General features: G+C 35.1%; 1 protein-coding gene and 1 long non-coding RNA gene across 3 annotated transcripts; one reads left to right on the forward strand and one right to left on the reverse strand.

Moving 5' to 3' along the window:
• Positions 1 to 11,802: 11,802 nt before the first annotated feature.
• LOC148278127 (uncharacterized) lies at positions 11,803 to 15,684 on the reverse strand. Its single transcript, XR_015823271.1, has 3 exons — positions 15,609 to 15,684; positions 15,047 to 15,316; positions 11,803 to 12,716 (listed from the first exon to the last, which is right to left on the reverse strand). It is a non-coding gene; the product is annotated as an uncharacterized LOC148278127 (long non-coding RNA).
• Positions 15,685 to 18,542: 2,858 nt separating this feature from the next.
• On the forward strand, positions 18,543 to 24,522 carry LOC148278128 (uncharacterized). 2 transcript variants are annotated; one of them, XM_088231851.1, is made up of 3 exons: positions 18,543 to 18,663; positions 22,056 to 22,733; positions 23,176 to 24,522. In XM_088231851.1, exons 2-3 carry the CDS (start codon positions 22,064 to 22,066, stop codon positions 24,402 to 24,404), a joined length of 1,899 nt encoding a protein of 632 aa, XP_088087977.1. In that variant the 5' UTR covers positions 18,543 to 18,663; positions 22,056 to 22,063; the 3' UTR covers positions 24,405 to 24,522. The 2 variants fall into 2 exon arrangements, with proteins under 2 accessions (XP_088087977.1, XP_088087978.1); XM_088231852.1 differs by lacking the exon at positions 18,543 to 18,663 and having other exon boundaries at positions 21,918 to 22,733.
• The last annotated feature ends 45 nt before the right edge of the window (positions 24,523 to 24,567 follow it).

Below are 24,567 nucleotides of genomic sequence, written 5' to 3' on the forward strand. Positions count from 1 at the left end.
TTTAATAAATTTAGGTACATATAAAAACACACACATACATATATACACAAAAGTATATAAATTACTGTTGCCGACGTAACGCGGCCTTTGTCAACTTGGCGGCCCTTCCTGGGGCCTTTCGATATAATTTTAGCATAGGGACTTCAGTATGTGTAAGCGAGGTACTACCTCCCCAATTAGACCAGTATTTGTCGCTTTCGGGGGTGGTCATCGCCATACTGAAGCATGTATAGACTAGGAATCATTTAATGTAATATTTTTGACTGCCTACTATGTTATTTAATGTATCATAAAATAAACTGTTCATTATTCTGTGTGAATGTTGATCGCCGCGCGGTCGGCGGAAAACTGCGGCCGGGTAGCGGGAGGGGGGCGTCCTTATACGTGGCGCGAGAGACCGATAGAGCGGGCGAATGTGCTCGCTATCTCTCTCGCCGCGTGATTGGTCAACCTAGTACCGCCCGCTATTGGCCTAGCACCGCCGCCGCACGGCAAAATGTATCGTATATATAGCCCCGCCGGGCAAATAATAAATAAGTCAAATCGTCACGCTACTAAGGGCTTTTACTCTCCACCTCGTCTCCCTGCCTCGCTTCAAACCGGACCTCACCGCCACCTGGAATATTCGACCGCCGCACAGTGTTTTGAGCCATACAAGCTACAAGATAAAAAGTCACTTTTGAATTCTTAAACGATGACGTCATGGGGGCATTACCAGATAGTTAGTGTGACGATTGTAAGCCTAACTGGGGTGATTAATGCTTAGGGTGATTCATACCAGAATATGAAAGTCGGATAATTGGTTTTTGAAAGCCTAATTACATTTATTTGCATTTTGGCGTCCGACGTGTAAAGGTTGTTTATCAAGTTTAAAGTTTTTTATTTCGATTTAAAAAAAAATGGAAGCTATTTTGGAAGGTATGTTGTATGGTTTTTTTTCTAATATTTTAATGTATTTCATTCAGGTATTTAAAAAAACAATAATTTAACTTATGTATTTTTCAGTAGTTAAAAAAATATCAATTTCTAACTTCTCGAGAATTTATCTCGGAGAGTATATCAAAGTAGCAAAATATTATTTTTATTTTTCAATAGACCAATTTATTGTTAATTCATTACAGTTTCGATATTTTACCGCACGAAGTTGCATCTATCTTATTTTGTTATTTTACAGGTACCAGATACGAGATTTCCAGGCAAGAATTGTACGTGATGTGGAAGAGTTTGACGAAGAAAGAAAGGCTTCAAGGAGTGATAAATAATATTGTTAGTAAATTTGAAGTCGGTGAACTCGGTACAAGTGGTGAAAAACTGTTAAAAAATCAAATTGAGCTTATTTGTTTAAATATAAGCAGAAAATGGACCGAATCTGGCTGTAAACTAGATAGATTTGTTAATAAAAAATTTGAATGGCTCGGCGGTAGTGAAAATATTTTGATATGTGAAAACTTTCGACAAAGTCCTTCAGTAGACATGAATGAACCATCTACGTCTACTGGAAGGCCCGCAAAGGATTTCGGGGCATGCAGTGATCAGTGCAAAAGGACAAAAGTGCGTGATTTAGTGAGTACGAAGACATCTGAAGAACTTTCGTTTGCCACGCAGGTATCTATTCGAGCATCAGGAAAACGCACAGTTGCCGATCTCCTAAAGAAAATTTAGAAAGCTACTCCCAATGAAGTAGCAAAAATACGTAGGGAACGTAAACAAGTAAACAAACAGCGGGCATTGACAATTGAGGAAGCGCTAAGTTTATACGTTGACTGTAAATTATCTTCGCATTCCTACAAAGTTATGCGTAAAAATGCCATAAAAACCGACCACAAAATATATCCGGCATTTTATAGTTTAAGAAAAACAAAAAAAGCATGTTGCCTGAGCGAGGAATTTGTCAAAATAACGGAAACTAGTGCAGAAATCCAGCTACAAGTGATTTTAAATCATACGGTGGAACGATTGCTAAATGTAGAATCAGAAGTCTTAAAAGAAAGAGTTCCTTCAGGTTCTGTACTGACTCTTATATGCAAGTGGGGTGGAGATGGAAGCTCGGGACATAGTAATTATAAACAGAAATTTTACACAGAGCATGCAATAGATGAATTTTTATTTATTATGTCATTCGTTCCAATACAACTAAGGCTTAATGATGACCCTAATATAGTAATTTGGCAAAATTTGAGCCCTTCCTCAACCTCTTATTGTCGTCCTATTAAATTTATTTTCGCCAAAGAAACTGATATTCTTACTAAGTCTGAAATCGAAAAACTTCAAGATGCAATTGAAAAACTTGAAAATTTTAATGTTAATATTGGAGGTGTAGTATTGTCCATAAAATTTAAAATGCTTTTAATAATGGTAGATGGTAAAATTTGCAACGTTTTGGCTGAAAATAAGTCAACCATGTCCTGTTATATTTGTGGCGCCAAACCCAGTGAAATGAACTCTATTAGTATTAATAGAGTTTCTCGACAAGAATTTTATTCTTTTGGCTTATCTACATTACATGCTCTTTTTATATTTCTCAAAATACATCTCTTTGAAAATCACTTATAACAAATGTTTTATTTAAAAACCTTTAAGTTTTATCATCATCGTACCATATCCGCTCCCTATGTGGAGCATATGGATTCCATAATCTGCCTCCGGCCAAGCGATCGACCTCCCGTACATCCTCCCAAGTTAAGTCTACGTACCGCAACTCTGACGCAAACTGCCCCCAAATTGTCAACAATGGACGACCAGGACGCCAAGAGCCTGATGCTTTGTAACACAGGCAAGCATGGTTAAGGCTCTCGGAAGGCATAAGTAGTACATGGCCTTGCCAGCCAAAACGCCTTGGATGACAGTAGATACCAAGGGTTGCTGTGTCCGTTGCCTCACTTCTGTGTTCCTTACAATGTCAAACTTTTAAGTTTATTTAAACCCTTTCAGTTGTCATGTTTAACATAATAAAATCAGCTGTAAAATGGTTATTCTGACAAAACAAGTGAAGGCAGATTAGTTCTCTCGGGTGAAATCTTTATTTTATGCCTAAGTATCTAATATAATTTTCAATGATTTATTTTATAGGTTGACCGATTTATCAGTCAATAGAATTAAAGTAATAATTTCAATTATTTATGATCCTTAAATACATTATTGGATGCAGATATCAATTTCCAGAAAATTTATTTCGTTTATGAAATAACAAAATGTGACATATTTTTTATAAAACGAATTATTATTACATATTTAATAAAAAAAACCTCTTTTTAGGATTAAATGAATCGCATACATGAGTTAAAAGTACATTCAGAATTTTTAGTTTCTAGCTTGTATGAAACGAAACACTGTGCGCCGCTACCCCTGGACTTAGAACTCTTTTTTCCCGGGATTTTGGACCCCGGATAATTTGGACTCTTGGCTACTTCTCCGGAACACACCCCGCCGTTCCCGCCGACGGAGAGATACCGGCCTTACAACCCGGTTGCCTGCTTCAGGATTGCGGCCGCCGGTGCTACTCACTAGCGACCCGCAAGGGATCTCTAGGCAGCGATACCTCCCCCGGAGCTTATCGTTCGTCGGCCGAGGCCCGCCTACGCCCGGCCACTCTGCATTGACATCAGCCCCAACAGTATACAGTTCTTGTGACTGGCACGATTGCTACGGAAGCCAGTGATCCGCCGCGTCTGTTACAATTACTCATTTATTAAGGAAATAAAAAATAAAAAAACAATTACAGATTTCACACTTATTTATTATGAATGCAAGAGGAGAGGGGAAAAATAATTTAATTCTAAAAAAGTAAAAATATAAATATTAAATAAAAAGTAGATAAAAGGGTGAAGACATTGTATGGCTCCAACTTTACTTTTCTCCCTCTCTCTACTTCCATAAACATTTAAATTTCTTAGTAAAAATTCACAACCAACAATAATTAATTAGATGCAGGTAGTAGATGTACACATGAATAAGAATAAATTAAGATTTGAAATTAAAAGTTAAAATTAAGATCAAAAGCAAAAGTTAAAATTAAAAGTTAAAATTATAAATTTAAATTTAAATTAAAAGTTAAAATTCAAAGTTAAAAATCAAGCAGGAGATAAATTAAAAATGTCTTCAACAGATCTGATAAAAATATGGTATTTACAATGTAATATGTCGATGTCACTAAAACTGTCATTATAGGTAATCTGTATTCTTCAAAAAGTGCTATTTTTCATATAATTAGCCATTAAGTTAGGAATGTCGAAGAGTACAGATTGACGAGTTCTACGGACAGGGACTCGATATGAAATGCCTCTAACAATTTCTGGGCTATCAATTAGGTTATTATTAATAATAATAATTAGGGATAACATATATAGCGCCATTTTTGTAATATTATACCTCAAGGGCGCTTTACAAAGTGATTTTATAAAGATATAAATTTAATTTTAACTTTTTAATTTAAGAAAATTAATGTACTTTTTCATATTACTTTTCCACCACATGCCAAGAATTTATTCAAATGATTTAGAGAACAAGTGGCTTTTAAGTTTCTTCCCAAACATCACTTCACTCTTACAGTTTCGCACCTCTGCTGGGAGAGCATTCCATGCCGTAGGGCCTGCGACCGTAAATGCGCGTTCGCCGAATTTAGTGCGCTGTTTGCGTAGAGGTATAATAACTTTTCCTTTCGACGTAGATGTAGCTGATCTAAGCGTAAGACATCTGTCAGCTAGTTCATCTGGAATGCAGAGTTCCCTTAGATATTCTGGAGCAGAGTTGTGCAGTGACTTATAGATAAGCCAACAGAGTTTGTATTCCACCCTCTGTGGAAAACGTAGCCAGTGCAATTCCCGAAGTAGTGGAGTGATATGACTGAATTTAGAGATTCCAAAAATAAGTCTCGTGGCGGCATTTCATACATCCTGTAGGCGAGTCATTTTATTCATTGGTAGACCTACGTAGATACCATTATAATAATCGACTCTAGACACTACAAACGCATTTATTAATTGACGGGCGGCATCAACTGGCAAATTTTTGCGTATGCATTTAATCTGTCTCAGCTGGTAAAAGCATGAACTTATCGTTCTACTAATTTGAGCGTCAAGAGAAAGGTCAGAATTAAGGATGACTCCCAGTAGTTTAACGGTGGGTAAAGCGGTACTCCTTCCATCGGGTAATGCCGTATCCTGGATCAAATTCTGTCGTCTGGCTGAAGCCATCCAAAGTTGTTCTGTTTTAGATGGATTAAGTGTTAGTCTATTTTCAGCCATCCAGTTTCCTATTTTCTCAATGCATCCATTAATCAAATCAACAAGCACATTTCTCTCGCTCGGTTTACAATAAATACAAATCTGCGTATCAGAGATACATGAAAAAAAATAGTAAATGAAGAACAATATTGAGAAATTTTATACAGATTAATTTATAACCTTTTGAATACTTAACATATAATTATATCTAAACAGACGAAATATATCAACTTCGCCATACTCGTTACCTAGCCGACGGCCGCTAGCCGGTGTAGTCCAGGAATTGGTGAATTGTAATAATAATTATAACTACCAGGAGATTAAAAAAATAACTTTAACTGCCGAGTATTTGGGACAGGTACTTTTAAGCTGATAACACTAGTTGATTCCGGGACGTCCAATATGCCATTTGCTATTTCATATAAATTTAATAATTCATTTATAATTCTTCTTTTACAAAGAGTTGACATATTTAGTGTACATAATCAATTATCGTAATCAATACTTTCAGTGGGTATATTAAGTTTGTAATTGATGAATCTAAGGAACTTACGTTGTACGCGAGGACATATTTATACATAAAAAAATATTGTTAAAAAAGTAGAAAGACACAATGGTATATAGTAGACTCGGTGCGCGTGGAAGCGGGAGAGAGGTGTTTATAATTGAATTTGATTCAGTGATCGTTTGAAAGAAGACAACTTGTTATCAAAGAAATCAAGACTGGTATGTTTGTTGGCAGACCTGAGAATTCTGGGCATAGGGGAATAAATACCATAGTTAGATCTATGGTTATCAGTATGAAAGAGTAAGTTTTGTACGAAAGTTACGGCGAGGTACATATAAATATATATATATATATATGTTTGGATAATTTATATAGCACCATTTTTGTGAAAATCACCTCAAGAGCGCTGTACAGTAAAAAAATATCCCAGCACGTCTTGCAGCTACAGAGCGTATGGATAGTAAGAAATCTAGCCCCTATTTACAATTTTTTTTATCATTTAATTTGACAATGAAGTTTAGAGTTTAAGTGGTATTTTAAAAAACAAATTCATAAAAATAGAAGTTAGATTGCAACAAGTCTTGCAGCTACTGAGCGCATGGACGGTTGAAATTCTAGACCCCTAAATTTAGATATTTGATAGTTGATAACAATTACATAATATGATTTATATAATATGATAGCATCACAAAAAGCATCTTGCAGCTACAAAGCGCATCGACGAGTGGAATTTCAGCAACATAAGAATGATTTTAAAAAGTTTACTATAAAAAAAAACACAATATTAATACATCGAGCAAAGAACTAGTAAGTCTGGCAATTAAGTGAACATGTAACAGCACAAAAAGTGAACATGTAACAGCACAAAAAGTAAACGATAAAAAACTAAACAAAGAGAGCATGCCTTAACTTATTATTAAGGTTAACAAGATTTAATGGTCAAGACATATGTGATAAACAATTTATAAATTAAATATATTTGCAATGTTATTATTAGAACACACATAACAATATGTATGATATGTGTGCCCTATTTTAAGATTTAAATAATAATAATAATAGACGATACTCGAATCCGAAGGGTCTCTGTTTTAGGGTCTATTGTCCTTTTCATAGTACATAACTGTAAAAACGTTTGGTTCACATTAAGGTTTATCTGAGCAAGGATATCATGGGCATCCATACAGTTGGATATTAATTTGTGCAAGAATATTTTCTTGTATCATATCTGAGAGTTCATTTGTAATCCATTCTTTCCTCGCTTGAGGTCGATCTTTTCCAATAATTTCGTCTTCTGCAGTGTGGATTGCCCTTTTTATCTCTGCCCAGACCTGGTTTACGTTTGCTTCCTCATTCACCGCACATTCTTGGGTCTTTTCTGTAAATTGACCGTTGATCTCTTTGGTTTTTAACGTTTTGATATTCCACGAATGATTGGTTTTCTTTTTCAGCTTTTTTAAATTTCAAAACCATATTCCAGTGGCTGTCTTAATCCGGGTTGAAATAACTTTCAGTCCATTATTAGGTTCTTAAATATTTCTTCAACTTGAAGTCAAAACCGATCAACTACGACCTCCCGTGTATAACGATACTTCAAAACAAGTATTTGCGAATACTACTTATTGCTAAGTAAGTAGTTTAAGCTTCTTAAAAATAATTAATGTGGTTATTGGTCCAACAAGCAAGTGGATTAGATTATATAATTTGCGTAAATTGAAATGAAATTATGGAAATTATTTTATCAACTATAATGAATAATTTTTAATAATTTCACGGTAAGAACTTTTTCACCAATGTGACTTAATGAATGATGAATCAAATCACGTCTTTTGGAAACCGTGTAATCACAATCGCAGCAGGAAAACATTTTGTTGTTTTCATGAGTCAGCTTGTGAGCATTTAAAATATCCCTACGTGAACATTTATACTCGCATTCTAGGCATGAGAATGGATTCTCACCTGTATGCGTCAACATATGTGATTTTAAAAGACTTTTTTGTGAAGATTTATATTGGCACTCTGAGCATGAGAATGGTTTCTCACCAGTATGATTCAAAATGTGTGATTTTAACAGACGTTTTTGTGAACATTTATATTGGCATTCTGAGCAACAGAGTGGTTTCTCACTAGTATGAGTTAACATGTGTAATTTCAAAACACTTTTTTTGAACATTTATAAAGACATTCTAAGCATGAGAATGGTTTTTTACCAGTATGAGTAAACATGTGTCCATTCAAATAAGTTTTAGAAGTACATTTATATTGGCACTCTGAGCAGGAGAGTGGTTTCTCACCAGTATGCGTAAGCATGTGTAATTTCAAATCCTCTTTTCTTGAAAATTTATGAAGGCATTCTAAGCATGAGAATGGTTTTTCACCAGTATGAGTTAGCATATGTAATTTCAAACGAGCTTTTCTTGAACATTTATAATGGCATTCTAAGCATGAGAATGGTTTTTCACCAGTATGAGCAAACATGTGATTCTTCAAAACACTTTTGTTTGAACATTTATATGGGCATTCTGAGCATGAGAATGGTTTCTCACCAGTATGAACTAATATGTGTCTCTCCAATTTACTGTTAAATTTACATTTATATTGGCACTCTAACAGGACATACTTGTACATATATACACTATCCTTTACAAAAACCCACACACCCATATTTAACCCTTAAATGCATGATTTTGTAAATTGCGTATTTAAAGGTCTTGTTTTTTTGGTTTTATTATTATAATTATTTATTTTTATGATTAAAAAAGTCTAATATATATTTACAACACAATATTTGCATCTATACTTATTCTAACATTATTTATCACTATTATACACTTAATATCCTAATTTATAATATTAACTGTTTCATATGTACATTTTCATTAATTATATTCACTATTTACACTATATATTACCTAATATTTTTCACAAATATACTTTATACATTTAATTTGAAATATATTTACATTTAGATTAACAAATTACAACAGGGATGGAGAATACCTTAAATAAGGGAATATGGAAGTCTAGGAATTTATTTCTTTAACTTCACTTAAATCAACAAATGGAAGAACCTGAAGAAATATGGATGTTCAAACATAGGCAAAATGGTGAATGTTACACGGTGTGTAAAGTGGCCAGTTTAACCAGCCAATGACAGGTCATAAGCCCTGTAAATGTCTTTGTTTATTCTCAAATGTAAAGACATTTTAAAAAAGTATATTGTTAAGTGTCCTCGGCACGGGTTACCCCAGTGAGGTCACATTATTTTTTTGACTAACTATAGTTTGTAAGAGAAAAAAATGAATAAATAAACTCAAAAAAAAAAACGTTTATTCCCCAAATCTTGATGACTATCCACCGCTTTCACTGGCATATAACACATGAATTAGTTAAGTTTCCCACCAGTCTGACGATGTCGGTCGAGACAAAACAATGTCCATGAAGTCACATGTGAAAAATATACATAAAAGTAGAATAAAACTAAATAATTTATTTTTATTATTGTAATTAAAATAGGCTTAATCTACAATTATACATCTGAATGTTTCTTGTAAAACCTGTATTTTAAAATGTCTTGTCTTTGGCTCAATGTAACACGACGTTTGCAAAGGATTTTTTAAGCCGTCTTTTAAGAGTTACCTAATAAACAATCTCTGCACTATTGTAACGGAATTTATGCTACACGATCCTCCACAGCAAATAATAGCATATTGTAACAACGACTGGACAATACACACTTTTTATTGTTAAATTTTGAAGATCCACATACGCTCCTAAGTGGGGCATGTGGACATCACCAGCTGCCTCCAGGAGACCCTATCGCCAGCCAGCACTCTCGCCTTCCACGTCAATCCAGCGCCCCTTAGTTCCGCCGAATAAAGTCGAAAGATCGTCATCGACGGCCTTCCAGGACGGCGTGATCCCGCAGTTTAAAGAAGAGGCAACTAGGGTTTAGGTTCTCCTGAGGCATGCGCAGCACGTGTCCGAGGCAGGTCCACCGCCGCATCCTCAAGACGCTCGTTATAGGAGGCTGCTGCGTCCCGTTCTCGGACTTCAATGTTAGTTATAAAATCGAACCACCTTATACCTAATATTCTTTTCAAGCGCTTACTCTCAAAACTCCGAAGTTTGGTGTTTTGAGCTTTGGTTAGGTGCCAAGATTCGCACCCATATAGGAGAACTGGCATTATACAAGAGTTGAATAATCGGCACTTCGTTTTGACCGAGTATAGACTAGAGTTCCAGACAACACGCGTCATGTTAAAAGTTGCTTCAGCAATTCCTAGGCGGGTTGCGAGCTCTTTATGCTGTGCATACTTCCATCCTCAGTTATGTGTACTCCCAAGTATTTAAAGCTGTCAACTTTCTCAATAAGATATTCGCTAGTCTAATAAATTAACATTAATTTAATAGTAAATGTTTTTCAATGTTCAAAATTGTAATAATAATTAGGCTGGTTATTGGCCTAATATCTAAGTGGATTAGATAACATTTTTTAGCATAGTCTTTTGAGAATTAATGAATTTATATTACACGATCCTCCGATTTTAAATTGTTAAATTTTTAAGATATTTGCTATAGTCCTTAAAATATAGCTTATTTAGAATGACAGTTGTCAGCAAAAGTTACAACATAACTTTGTGGTAACGTCTTAGGAGTGATTTATATCGACACACGAAAAATCATTTGTTTCTGGCATGTTAATTTATTTTTGTAATACAATGCTTGACATATAAATCAACATAAACATATAAAATCAGCTTTAAAACTAAAAAAAAACTAAATAAACCTAATTATTAACGACATTCAAAGAAGATAAGATCATTTTGCAAAACATTAGATATGGGACAAATCGATCAATGTATATTGATCGAATAAAAAAGAATTCATTTGATGCTGTTCATGAAAAAAGGATAAATGTCTTATTTTTTGGTGAATAATTGTCTTAAGCCACTAGAATAAGCTTGTTTTTGCCTTTTTATATCAATTTTCAGAAACAGAGTCTCATGTTTGCATGAAAAAACTGATGAAATCGATTGATCGGTACAGGATCAGTGATCAGTAATTTCCCATCACTAGTGACATTAGTTTGACAGCTGTCATTTTTATCAAGCTAAATTAATTAGCTATATTTTAAGGACTATAGTCTAATGAATAAACATTAATTTGATAGTAAATGTTTTTCAATTCTACTTGTTAATATATACGTAGTTCAAAATTGTAAAAATAATGAGACTAAATGTTATAAAATATTTGTATACAACTACTTACAGGCTTTTATAGGTCTACAGGTTTCGAGACGCGCCCATCTCTTCGTTAGGACACCGATTAAACCAATATGCAAACTAACATGCAAAACCCACTATCCACATTCACTTTAGTTGTTGCTCAAAAATACAAAACCAACACGACATGCATTTAATAAGCAGATGCACTGATAAGGACAAACGTGCACTGATTAAATTATGAAAATATTCTATGTTGTTTGAGAAATAGTTAAAAAAAGGGAGTGATGGTGGAGGGAGGTAAGCTTAATAAGTTTAATAGGGTGACCATATGTTGTTTGTTTTGTTGGTTTGCTTGTTGGTTTAACTTGTGTCCCGATGAAGAGACGGGTACGTTTTGAAACGGGTAGACATAGAAAAGTCGGTAAGTGGTTATATACAAATATTAAATAACATTAAGTAAAATTAAAATTTTCAAATTCAAAGTTAATGCTTTGAATATTATAAATAATTAGACTGGCTATTGGCCTAATATCTAAGAGTCTTAGATAACATTAAAAAAAAATGAAATAAAATTACGCGTGTTTTTAATTAACTATCATAAATATTTTTTAATAATCTTACAGTGAGAACTTTCTCACCAATGTGATTTAGTGAATGAGGAATTAAATCACGTCTTTTGGAAAATGATTTGGTTTCTCTCTAGTATGAGTCAACGAATGTCTTTTTAAATGAGCAATTCGTGAACATTTATATGGGCATTCTGAGCATAAGAATGGTTTCTCACCAGTATGAGTCAAAACGTGTGATTTTAAATTATTTCTTAGTGAACATTTAAATGGGCATTCTGAGCATGAGAATGGTTTCTCACCAGTATGAACTAATATGTGTCTCTTCAAACCACTTTTAATCTTACATTTATATTGGCACTCTGAGCAGGAGAATGGCGTCTCGCCAGTATGAGTAAGCATGTGTGATTTTAAAGAACTTCTTCGTAAACATTTATATTGGCACTCTGAGCAAGAAATTGTTTTTTCGCCAGTATGAGCCAACATGTGTATTTTTAAAAGACTTTTTCTTGAACATTTATATGGACATTTTGAACAGTCAAATGGTTTCTTATCAGTATGAGTCAACATGTGCGATTTGAAATTACTTTTATGTGAAGATTTATATTGGCACTCTGAGCACGAGAATGGTTTCTCACCAGTATGAGTTAACATGTGTGATTTAAATTACTTCTTAGTGAACATTTATATTGGCACTCTGAGCATGAGAATGCTTTCTCACCAGTATGAGTGAACATGTGTGATTTTAAATATTTTCTTCGTGAACATTTATATTGGCACTCTGAGCACGAAAATGGTTTCTCATGAGTGTGAGTAAACATGTGCAATTTCAAAATAGTTTTTGATGAACATTTATATGGGCATTCCAAACACGAGAATGCTTTCTCACCAGTATGAGTGAACATGTGTGATTTTAAATTACTTCTCAGTGAACATTTATATCGGCACTCTAAGCATGAGAATTGTTTTTCACCAGTATGAGTCAATGTGTGTTTTTTCAAAATACTTTTTGATGAACATTTATATGGGCATTCTGAGCATGCTAATGGTTTCTCACCAGTATGCGAAAACGCGTGTGATTTTAAATGACTTCTTTGCGAACATTTGTATTGGCACACTGAGCATGAAAATATTTTTTCACCAGAATGAGTAGTACTTGAACAGTTAAAATCCATTTCTTTTGCTTGTAAACCTGAAACAACAAAAAAAAATTGAACTATACTTCATACAAGTTTACCAAAGGGTTGTCAATGAAATAGACTTTTCCAACCAGCATACAATTTCAGACTTTCTATGGTAAGACTGTTTCTAATTCAAAACTTAATTAATTAGACAATGTGTTGAGTATGTCTGAATGTTCGCAGGCAGGCTGGATTTCCTCCCTTGGGAGTTATTTAGATCTAAATTTGTTGCAACAGAAAGGGAAAACCTTTTTGAAGGGATTATGAATGTCAAGATTTTCAATTTAGTACTTTTTTCTTTATAACGCATCCCTTTCTCATAACATAATGTAATAATGAAATCATATTTAATTTACTGAATACTTTTTTAATACATTTGTATCGGACATCGCCGCCCGTATGGCAAAAAAGGCGGAATGCGGCGGTAAGTTCCGATCGTTTAAAATATCATCAAACCTAGCGGCCCTTGTTGGGGGTCATAGACGTAGGCGGTTTTTACACGAGGAAACATGTTCGACTGAGCGCTGAGAAGTCCTTAGATCTCGATGGCAGCTAAAGCTTCGCGAATCGTCGCTAAGGCTACACGCGGCGCTTCAACCAGAGCGGCCGGCACCAGTGTTTTTACAAGTTTTTCTATGTATATTTTCTATATTTCGGCTAGAAGTCTCGATTTTGTAATCTAATAAGCTGCCCCTTTAATAAAGACGGTTAATTATGTCACTTGCGAGGGCAGACGTTAGAATATCGAGACTCTAGCCATAAATATGTATAGGGTTGTGAGGTACTAGGCCTCACTGAATCCCACTAAAACGTGTGTCACTCTTTTAATCGGTATGTAGGATCTTTTCCCGTGTTATTTATGTATTAATTGGGACACAGGAATGATGCCTACATACTTCATTTTTATGTCAAATGTATACCGAGGGTGTTATATGACTTTAAAAGTACTGATGTAAAAATAAAATATAAAAATGTCCAGCCAATGAGAGAGCGTCCTACGCGTTAATTCGGGGCAGCCCGACCCCCTCTCGCTCTCTCCTGCGGCTTAGGTATGCTGTCCCGCACCCTGTCTGACAGCGACACGGTGCAAATAATTTAATAGAACCTGTGTGTTTTTTGTGAATAAAGTTGTGTATAAATCAAGACTAAGCGTGTTTTATTGGAACTACGCCCTTTCCGCCATCGATTCCGCCGTCTCCCCTTCTTGGAGTATATCACCGCAAACCCAGCCAGAGGAGCCTATCTCACCCGAGATAGCCGGACTACAGCAGCTACAGAGCCACCCCTAACTATATACACGGCGAGGTGTCGTGTATAACATTATTATTTATACAATAGAAATAAATAAAACAGCCAGAAAATTACACCTTTCTAGTTTGTTAGTCTTCCAATATATTATATAAACTCCGAGAGAAGAGACTCAGGCAGAAACATAAGATTTTCCAGCAAACTCGACGACTATGAAAGGAGAGTTATTTGACCATTTATTTGTCAGACCATTCAGATAATATCAGATTTCAAGAAAAAAATGCAAAATATCAGAGACGTGTGCGAAGGCTATATGGAGTATTATCATTAAAGCATGGGGTAAAAAATGACTTATTACATACTTCTTCTTCTAGAGCCTTGCCGGTTCCGCCCGACGTTGGCGATCACTACAGCGAAAGCATAAATATCTGTCCTGCGCTAATTTTACATTTTGCATCCAGGACGAGCGATTATTGATGTACTCGCCGTAGTGATTCCTGGGAAAAGATGACTAGAGTAACCTGTTGCCTTCTATGATAGATTTTCTGTCGGGGTTACCTACCTTAGCTGGTTGATTTTGGTTTTGAGGCGCCAAAATCTAGCCATTCACCCTCTCGCTATCTGCTGTGACCACACCGTTATGATGTGAACCCATTGCCCAGAGTTGCAACGTGGATGCTAACGAGTTGGACTAGTCAGTAGTGTTGCTGGTGGAATGCAACTGGGCGTTCGCAGCATTTTATAAAATCACATCATCCAGCAAGATGTGACTCACTGCGACCCTACTTTGAACACCTTCACTACAGACCAACTATTAAATCAAAATAAGATTTAATTTATCGACGTAATGGAAAAAGTACTCAGGGACATCTTCGAGAAAGATTCTATCCCATTGATGGGCGATATAATATTAATATAAACCTCTTGGACTATAATATTGGAACCGTTCTAAGATAAGAAAACATGATAACTTCACTTGGATTGTTGGATAAGATGTATTGCGACGTAACGAGGGAAGCAGTTGTACAGCAGAGGACAGTCAGCTCGTGCCTGGACCATGTTTATACTCGCGACAGAGATACGTTTTACTTACTTGAGGCGATTTCATTTCTACGAGACGAATCCAAACATTCTTGTTTGATGTCAGGATAATGAATGTCCATCTCCGTGAATATAATTATATCACTGGTTATCCTAGGCTCGTCAGTACTGGTCCCCGGTTCAGCCTTCACGGTAGCAACACCTGGCTCCTCACTTCCGTGCGAACATGGCACCCCCTCCCCAGTACGGAGAATATCTCCTTCTACACCGCCAGTCCCCGGTTCAGTCTTAATATTCACCAAAGCTATTTCCATTGTGTTTCCTTCGTGAAATACAAAGTAAATATCATGAAAATTGTACAAAATACATAAAATAATGCACAAGCGCATGGGAGGTCGGGATTCTAGTTCTCCGTATAACTAAATTTCAGTAACATATTAGAGCTAGATTACAACAAGTCTTGAAGTCAAGGAGCGCAAGGACGTGAACCGTCAGCATTCTGGCCTCCATTTATGGTAAAGCCTTTTTTATGAAATGGTGGTCATTAGTACTACACGTGAAAGATAAACCATATAATATATTGTTCTACTTTACATACAGGAATCGTTACTTACTTTTAAGAGCAAAAACTTAGTTTAATCGTCAAATTATATTGTGATTTATGTATTTTGTATCCTAGATATACGAACGCGTGCAGCTTAGTGTTTGACAGAAGAGGCTCAGATAATACTACATTTTAGATGCTGCAGTAGATCAGGGTTGCATAGAATAACCATAGAGAATAAATTTAGGGACCTACCTGATTGTCTCAGCATGTAACAGCCATATACAAACAATTAACGATCGTTTCCGTATAAGGGTCGGCAGAGAGGACAGAACGCCCTGTCACTCTTTCTTTCCATACAGACCTTGCTTATAGACTGTTGACTCGGTCATGCCATATTTTTATCGGTCTTCCTCGTTGTCTGCGCCATTAACAATCGCACCGTACATATTGGTTTTGTCGATAATGCTTGTCTCAGCCTTTCATAAGTAAACCGAGTAGTTTATGGCGTATTTATTGTAAACTCTTTTTGCACGAGCGGTGCTATGTATGTTTATCTATAGTTGTGTATTCAAAAGCATAGTATTGTTTGTGCAACAATTTGGTTTTATTTCCATATGTTAACAACGCAAACTGTGCAATTATTTTACCTACGAAGTATTAAATGTAAAAAAACCAATGTCTGCTCTCCTTCCCTTTCCGCATCTTCATTTCAAAATCTTTCAGTTCTTTTATACTTTTGTCTATGTTTATAATTAACACCCACGGTGACATGACACATTCCTGTTTGACTCTCACCCCAAACTTCGACAATACTTTTCATAATTATCTCTATCGAATTGATGGAGGATGGATGGATGCTTTTTGGAGATCGACAAATGTACAGATAAAGTTTTGGTTTTTGGTAAGAAAGTTTTCCGTCTGAAAAAATGAACGCTTAAGAAGTTATTTTTTATTTCAATTTTCAGGAGATTTAATTTTTATTGTTTTAAGGGGTCCGGTTAATTTTTTTGATTTTCCAAAAAACTAGTTCGTCAATAAATTAAGTTAAACCAATTTTGTACTTTCCAATTTTAATATGTCTATCATAATATTTTTTGTTTGATGCTTTATTGATTTTTTATATAATTTTCTCTAGCAATTTTCTGGCTAAATTATAATTCGAATAAAGTAAAAGATAATCAATAAAATTATCAAACGTGTACTAAAAATCAGATTTTTTAACTAAGGAAGAAGGGATTATCGCTTTGTATCCAATTTCTTGAGGAAACATTAGATTATTATTGTAAACGAGGAACAAGAATCCCAATCGTTCATGCATTCTGTAGCCGCAAGACGTGCTGGGATGTTTATTAATTATACTGCGTCCTTGAGGTGATTTTTATAAAAATGGCACAATTTCAATTCTCCAACTATGTGAAATAATAAACAAACAAACAAACAAACACTACGCCGTTTCCTCGCAAGGATAAGCAGATATAGTCTCACTTTCATTTCTTTCAAAAACCGTCACATTCAATTTATCGAAATTCATCACCAAAATGCTTCCATCACCAGATTGCACTTCTGATTAGTTGTAAGCAGAAAGCACGGAATCCTCTTTATTTATTTAACTTTTTGTACGTAATGTTATTTGTACATTGGCGGGCTTATTGCCAAATGGCAATTTCTTCCAACCAACCAATAAAATAATAGTTTTATTTTTATTAATAAAGATTAAAAATCCAAAGGTATATAAAAATAGAAATAAACTTATATGTTTATAAATTACCTTAAATCAAAATTTTTACTCAATAGGAAAAAAAAGAGGAAAGAGGAAAGGAGAAGAGATTAAGGAAGAGAAAGAAGATGTTTCTTCTGACGAGATTGAAACAAAGATACTGTAGTAACATTTTTGATGGTGGACGGGAGATGATTCCACAGTCGAGCTGCATGGATACTATAAGAAATGGTGTTAGAGAAGAAAGAGAATTAGTGGATGGATATTAAGAAAATTCCATGAGAATTAAAACGAAGAGGTAAACCATGAACTGATAAGCGTTGAAATTTTGCGCAGGTATATAGGAGCGTTAGGACGATGAAGTACATTGAACAGAAGTGAGAGGGAGTGATAGTCTCTCCGCTGTCTAATTTTGAGCCATTTCAGTTGCCCACAATAATCAGAAATGTGGTCATATTTCCTTAGACAATAAAAGGTAGCTTATGCATGCATTCTAAAATCGTTTTTCGCCATATAAAAGGCAATTCACAGATCAATCACCCATTTTTGCTGCCATTCTTAAGTCTTTGGTGACATCAAACATCCCTGTTTGACTTCTTCATTAATGTCAAACCACAATGAGTATTCTCCATTTACCCTAAAACATGCTGTGCTGTCTTTATACAGAGAAGCAATAGTCCGTGTCAGACTTCCGCTAACTCCATACTCCGACAACACTTTCCATAATTTATCTCTGTCAACTCCAACAATCCCTTTATGCATATCGGCAAATGCGCAGAAAAGCTTATGAAAAATTAAAGTAATAATCATTATTTAAGAATTAATGTATTTCAATTTTTTTTTAAAGTTGCTGATTTGTATTGAATGTTCGCTGTGTGTAGTCTATGGACTAGAAGGAGGTTGGGCCATGTGCCATGTCCTTTGATTGCGTATTTTTTCCTGTTTTAAATGTCTTAAGCAAATTTACATTGACAAGTGTTGTATTCCTTAATTTTTTTGTTTTTCATACCAATAAATTGTATAGACGAGAAATGATATGTTTAAATTTTTCCATAAATCGAAAAATTTATTATTAGTTTATTTGTAATATGGCATATTCAATTTAATGGGTTTCTCTTTTGCTAGGTAAACTGAGGATCAGGGAAATCCACATTAAATTCATTCTTCAAATATCCTGGTTTTGTTTTAGCATAATCTTACTATAAACAATAGTGCATTATACTTTAAAGTTTCATTGCCGTTCTATGGTATTTCATTCTATTATTGAAAATTCCGAAAGATATCAATCTATATTAGTATAATCTGTGGATGTCAAGCGCTAAGCGGCGCGCTCCGTATATCGAGGATACAAAATACATAATTTATCATATAATTTGACGATTGAACTAAGTGTTTACATGTAAAAGTTAGTAACAATTCCACTATGTAAAGTAGAACAACATATATCGCTTTCCTTTCACGTGTGGGCCCCGCTCGGTATGACAGGTGACAGCTAATCCGACATATTAGATTTCTTTCTTGTTCGATGGCTACATAAAGCAGCCGCGATGGTTGACCACAAATCATATGATTTGGCTTTCCGGACACATCTTGTAGGCAAAGGTGTATCCAACCGTCATTCTTTTATCGTCGGGTGTATTTTGCGGCTATACTGTCACGTGGGGGTAACGCTGAATATAATACAGTAGCATTAACCGTAGACAGCCATCACTGTCGCGTTTTTATTTATCTTCCTATTATTCATGAGTAAAGCTATTAAATAAAGCAACGGTGGCTTCCGTGGTGCAGTGGTCAAGACGCTCGACTCACTCACGGAAGGTTCCGGGTTTGATTCCCGGTGAGAACACAAAAATTCAATGTGATGTTTCTCAAGCCTGGGTGTTTTGTGATGTAATTCACTACTGTTGGGCCTCTGGCCTGTTGTGATACAAAAATAAAACAATAATGTATTCAGATTCTTTTCAAAAATATTTATGACAAAATACATCGTTTTACGTTACACGTTGTTATACCATATGGTGGTATATAAAATCAGTAATAAGACTGCATATGTTTGACTAATGTTATTTCTAATACTTATTATTACTATGTTTAGAGAGCGACTGTTTACTATGAGAGACAAATCTAGAATGAATTGCCAAGCTGTATGCAGACGACTGTAGGTATATTGTTGTTACCAACAATATAGCTACATTCCTTACAACTCACCCCCACATAACCTGGACCTATGTAAAGTAATCAGACTCTATTTAAACTCAATTGTATCCCTAGTAAGAATTAAAATATTATTCATACGATTCCATATAAGATTACTTGATTGATTGATTTGGTGTTTATTTTGTAGAACTCCATATTTAAACTTATAATATTAGAAATCAAACACTGATTTAAGTCTACTGAACACTTTATTTTATCTTTACAAATGTAAAAACTAAAATTTCGTAATAATTGTTTCGCCTTGTTAGGACACGTTCAAACGAATTTGAAAATTACATGGATCGAATGTCCTTATATAGTTATATAATTCAAGGTTCTTAAGTAAAAAATAGAAATAATCTTATGAACTTAGCATGTACATTAACACAGGCAGCCGTGGCGCAGTTGGTTAGACGGTTATCTGTGAAACTGGCATCGCGGGTTCGATTCCCGCCAGTTGCAAGAAAAAAATCCAAGAAAGATTTTTTTCTCAATTGGTCTGGGTGTTGTGGTGTATTTTTCATTACCTTTTTCCATATCCCCTCTATCCCACCTGCTGACAAGCCTCAAAATAGAGGCTTAGCGGGATATTCCTTTAAAGAAAAAAAAAACATAATTGAGGGAAAAACCGATAGTTAAGGGCAAAGCTTAGTCATAATTTAGTAAAAGGGAATTTAGGTATTTATATTTGAATTTCGGAAAAAAAATATAACAAAGTATTTATCGACGTACGTGAATGTATTTTTTCAATTTAATTTTATTAATATAAACGGCAAATATGCCTTTTACAAAAATTTATAAAACTCACATATTTGGCTTAATATTTTTTTAACATAAATTTCCTTTACCCTAGATTTATAAAAAAAATAAACCTTAAAATTATAAAAGATTAAAAAAAAAATAACCTTAAAATTATATAACATATTTAGTAGAAAGTTTAAACAATTCAAGAATAAATTTAAAAAACAAATTAAATAATAAAATATTTCAAAGTAATATAACAAAAAAATCATAAGTACTGTTTCGTACAGCTGGGCAAAGTGAACAAAAAAATATATATTTTATGAAATAAATAATTATAATTACCATTCACCATCTTTGAAAAAGTTCAAAAGGTTTGTTCCATAGGAACTATACCCTATACTAAATATATGAGATACGTGGGAATAACGTCTGAATTAAGTCTGTTTAATACGGTATTACAAGTCCTGTCCATGAATTGTTGTTATAAATATGGCACCTGTCTAGTCATACTAGGCACCCTGAAGTATTGTGAGATAATTAATGAAGCGAAAGCGAAGGCGAAACAATTGTCACAAAAATGTTGTTTTTATATTTGTAAAAGTAAAATAAAGTGTTCACTAGACTCAAATCAGTGTGTGATTTCTTATATTATAAGATTACTTGACTCTATGCAAACCAATGTATGACCAAGTAATTCCCATCTCCGGGGTGTGGTGCCCGTATCCCGCTATATCCGTGGTCTCAGACGGTTCCTCCATGGCACTGCATCAGGTTCGACGTCCCCCGATGCGTAGGATCTTCTAAGTGTGTGTAGACTGAAAAGAATTTTTCGGCTTAATTCATTGGTACGTGCTCGCCAGCAGAGATGTTCATCCATAAGTACTCCTAATTTTTTTATGTATTTCCTGTAATGGATATCGGTACCATTGACATTAAGAGGATTAAGAGAAGATACGTTTTACTTACTAAGCAATCTTTGACACCCGCTAACATTATTTGTGTTTTAGATGGGTTTATAAGTAAACCATACTCTTCTGTCCATGATGACACACTATTTAGTGTATTAGACATCGATTCTATTGTTTCTCTGGTGCTTTCAAGTCTGCGATGAATGAATATGAACAATTGAGGCATTCTGCTATCGGATTGATGAACAGGGAAAATAGTAATGGTGATAAAGCTTTGCCTTGAGGTACTCCAGCGACAATATCAATCCATTCTGGTTGATGATCTTGTCTCTTGAAGCATTGCTGTCTATCTCCTAAATACGATCCAAACTATTTTATAACCGGTTGTGTCATATTTAGTGTTTTGAGCCTAGCTAATAAAAGATCAAAATTGACAGAGTAGAAAGTTTGTGAAAAAAAAAACCATTGAACTCCTTAATAAAAATACCAGTATCGAAGATGTAGCAAAAGTGATGAAACTGGTTACTGGATATTCCGAATTAGTGGATTAAAATATCACTTGTCTTTATTTCCATAATAAATTACAATGAACTTATATCAAGAATTTTCACTTACAAACTTAAATGTTTTAGAGTAGAAAGCGCTGCTGAAGTCAAGTAATGTTATCGACGTTAGCATTTTGTTATTCATTGCGTATCTTATGTCATCTGTAACTTTTTGCCCAGATATTTGATATATCTCCATATTTTGGTTGGTTTTGGTAGCATTGTTTTGAGAGACAGACTCTTTTTAATTACGTATAGATTGCTTCGCACAAACAAAATGAGGCTCAAAGAGATATTTGTAGGTGCTCGAGATTCTACTAGTTTTCTTGCTAGTTTTTTTATTAATTAATTTCCATGATATTTACTTTGAGATTAAACAAATATTTACTATTTATTTCTCGTAGGGTAAACAATGGAAATAGCTTCAGTGAATATCAAGACTGAACCGGGAACTGACGATGTAGAAGAAGATATTCTTCGTACTGGGAAAGGTGTGCCATATCTCCTTAATAAAAAGGAGCCAGGTATTGCTACCGTGAAGGTTGAGCCGGAGACTATCGATGTAAAAGGACATATTCTTTATACTGCGGAAGGAGCGCCATGTTCCCACGGAAGTGAGGAGCCAGGTGTTGCTACCGTGAAGGTTGAGCCAGAGACTAACAATGTAAAAAGAGAAATTCTTTATACTGAGGAAGGGGCGCCATGTTCTTACGGAAACAAGGAGCCAGGTGTTGCTGCCATGAAGGCTGAACCGGGAACTGGCGATGTAGAAGGATATATTCTTCGTTCTGGAGAAGGTGTGCTATATCCCTTCAGAAACGAGGAACCAGGTATTGCTACCGTGAAGGCCGAACCGGGGACTGGCGATGTAAAGGGAGATATTCTCCGTACTGGGGAAGGGGCGCCATGTTTACACGGAAGTGAGGATCCAGGTGTTGCTACCGTGAAGGCTGAACCGGGGACCAGTACTGACCTGCCTAGGATAACCAGTGATATAATTAAATTCACGGAGATGGACATTCATTATCCTGACATTAAACAAGAATGTTTGGACTCCTCTTGTAGAAATGAATTCGCCTCAAGTAAGTAAAAATCTTGGGTGTGCGGTGGTTTCACTTTGTAAGGATTAATGTAATAAGATAACGGACGCAGCATCCTCAAATAACTACTCTAATCGAGCGGAGGCGATACAGTTGACTGGGCCATATACTGCGGATGCCTCCGGAAAGCCTTAACTACGCTTGCTGACTTTACAAGGCGTCAGGTCCTCGACGTCCTTGAGAGGACGCACAGAAGCTGGCAGCCGATAGATAGATTCATGGAGGCTCTTTGTGGACACTATATGCTCCAACTAGAGAGCGGACATGGAATGATGATAGTTTAAAGACGGCCTTACTATAGGAAGCCTGAAACTGTCTCCATTTCGTGTTTGCTGGTCTAAAGAGTCTTATTGCATTAATTCAATACTTATAAAAACATTAACTAATAAAAAGCCTTATTTATATGGTCTTGTTATTGTTTCAGGCTTACAAGCGAAGCGGAAAAATTTTTACTCTTCAGAAACTAGCAAGTTGACTCAAACTGGTGAAAAATTGTTCATATGCTCAAAGTGCAAATTTAGATGTTCACATACTAGTAAGAAACCATTCTCATGCCCCGAGTGCCAGTATAAATGTTCAATTAAAACAAATATAACATCACACGTAATTACTCACACCGAAGAGAAACCATTCTCATGTTCAGAATGCCAATATAAATGTTCACATAAAAGCAGTTTAAAATTACATCTGTTGACTCATACTGGTGAGAAACCATTCTCATGCTCGGAGTGCCAGTATAAATCTTCACAAGCAAATAATTTAAAAAGACACTCGTTGACTCACACTGGTGAGAAACCATTCTCATGCTCAAAATGCCAGTATAAATGTTCACTAAGAAGTAGTTTGAAATTACACATGTCGAATCATACTGGTGAGAAACCATTCTCATGCTCAGAGTGCCCATACAAATGTTCACTTAAAAGCAGTTTAAAATTACACTTTTTGACTCATACTGCAAAGAAAGCTTTCTCATGCGCAGAGTGCCAATATACATGTTCACAGAAAGGTAATTTAAAATCGCACATGTTGACTCATACTGGTGAAAAACCATTCTTATGCTCAGAGTGCAAATATAAATGTTCACATAGAATTAGTTTGAAATTACACATGTTGACTCATACTGGTGAAAAACTATTTTCATGCTCAGAGTGCCAATATAAATTTTCACAAATAAGTAGTTTGAAATTACACATGTTGACTCACACTGGTGAGAAACCATTCTCATGCTCGGAGTGCCAATATAAATGTTCAAAAAAATTTAGTTTGAAACTACACATGTTGACTCACACTGGTGAGAAACCATTCTCATGCTCAGTGTGCCAATATAAATGTTCACAAAAGAGCAATTTAAAATTACATTTGTTGACTCATACTGCAAAAAAAGCTTTCTCATGCTCAGAGTGCCAATATACATGTTCTCAGAAAAGTAATTTAAAATCTCACATGTTTACTCATACTGGTGAAAAACCATTCTTATGCTCAGAGTGCCAATATTCGTGTTCACAGAAAGGTAATCTAAAATCGCACATGTTGACTCATACTGGTAAGAAACTATTCTCATGCTCAGTGTGCCAATATAAATGTTCAATTAAAAAAAAAATTCAATCGCACATGTTTTCTCATACTGGTGAAAAACCATTCTCTTGCTCATAGTGCCAATACAAGTGTTCACAAAAAAGTTTAAATTACACATGCTGACTCATACTGGTGAGAAATTATTTTCATGCTCAGAGTGTCGGTATAGATGTACTCTTAAAAGTGATTTAAAATCACACATGTTTACTCATCCTGGAGAGAAACTATTCTCAATTTCAAA

The sequence above is a fragment of the Micrasema longulum genome, unplaced genomic scaffold (genome assembly GCF_059751315.1).
Source record: "Micrasema longulum isolate JH-2025_06_02 unplaced genomic scaffold, ASM5975131v1 h1tg000927l, whole genome shotgun sequence".
Lineage (NCBI taxonomy): Eukaryota > Metazoa > Arthropoda > Insecta > Trichoptera > Brachycentridae > Micrasema > Micrasema longulum.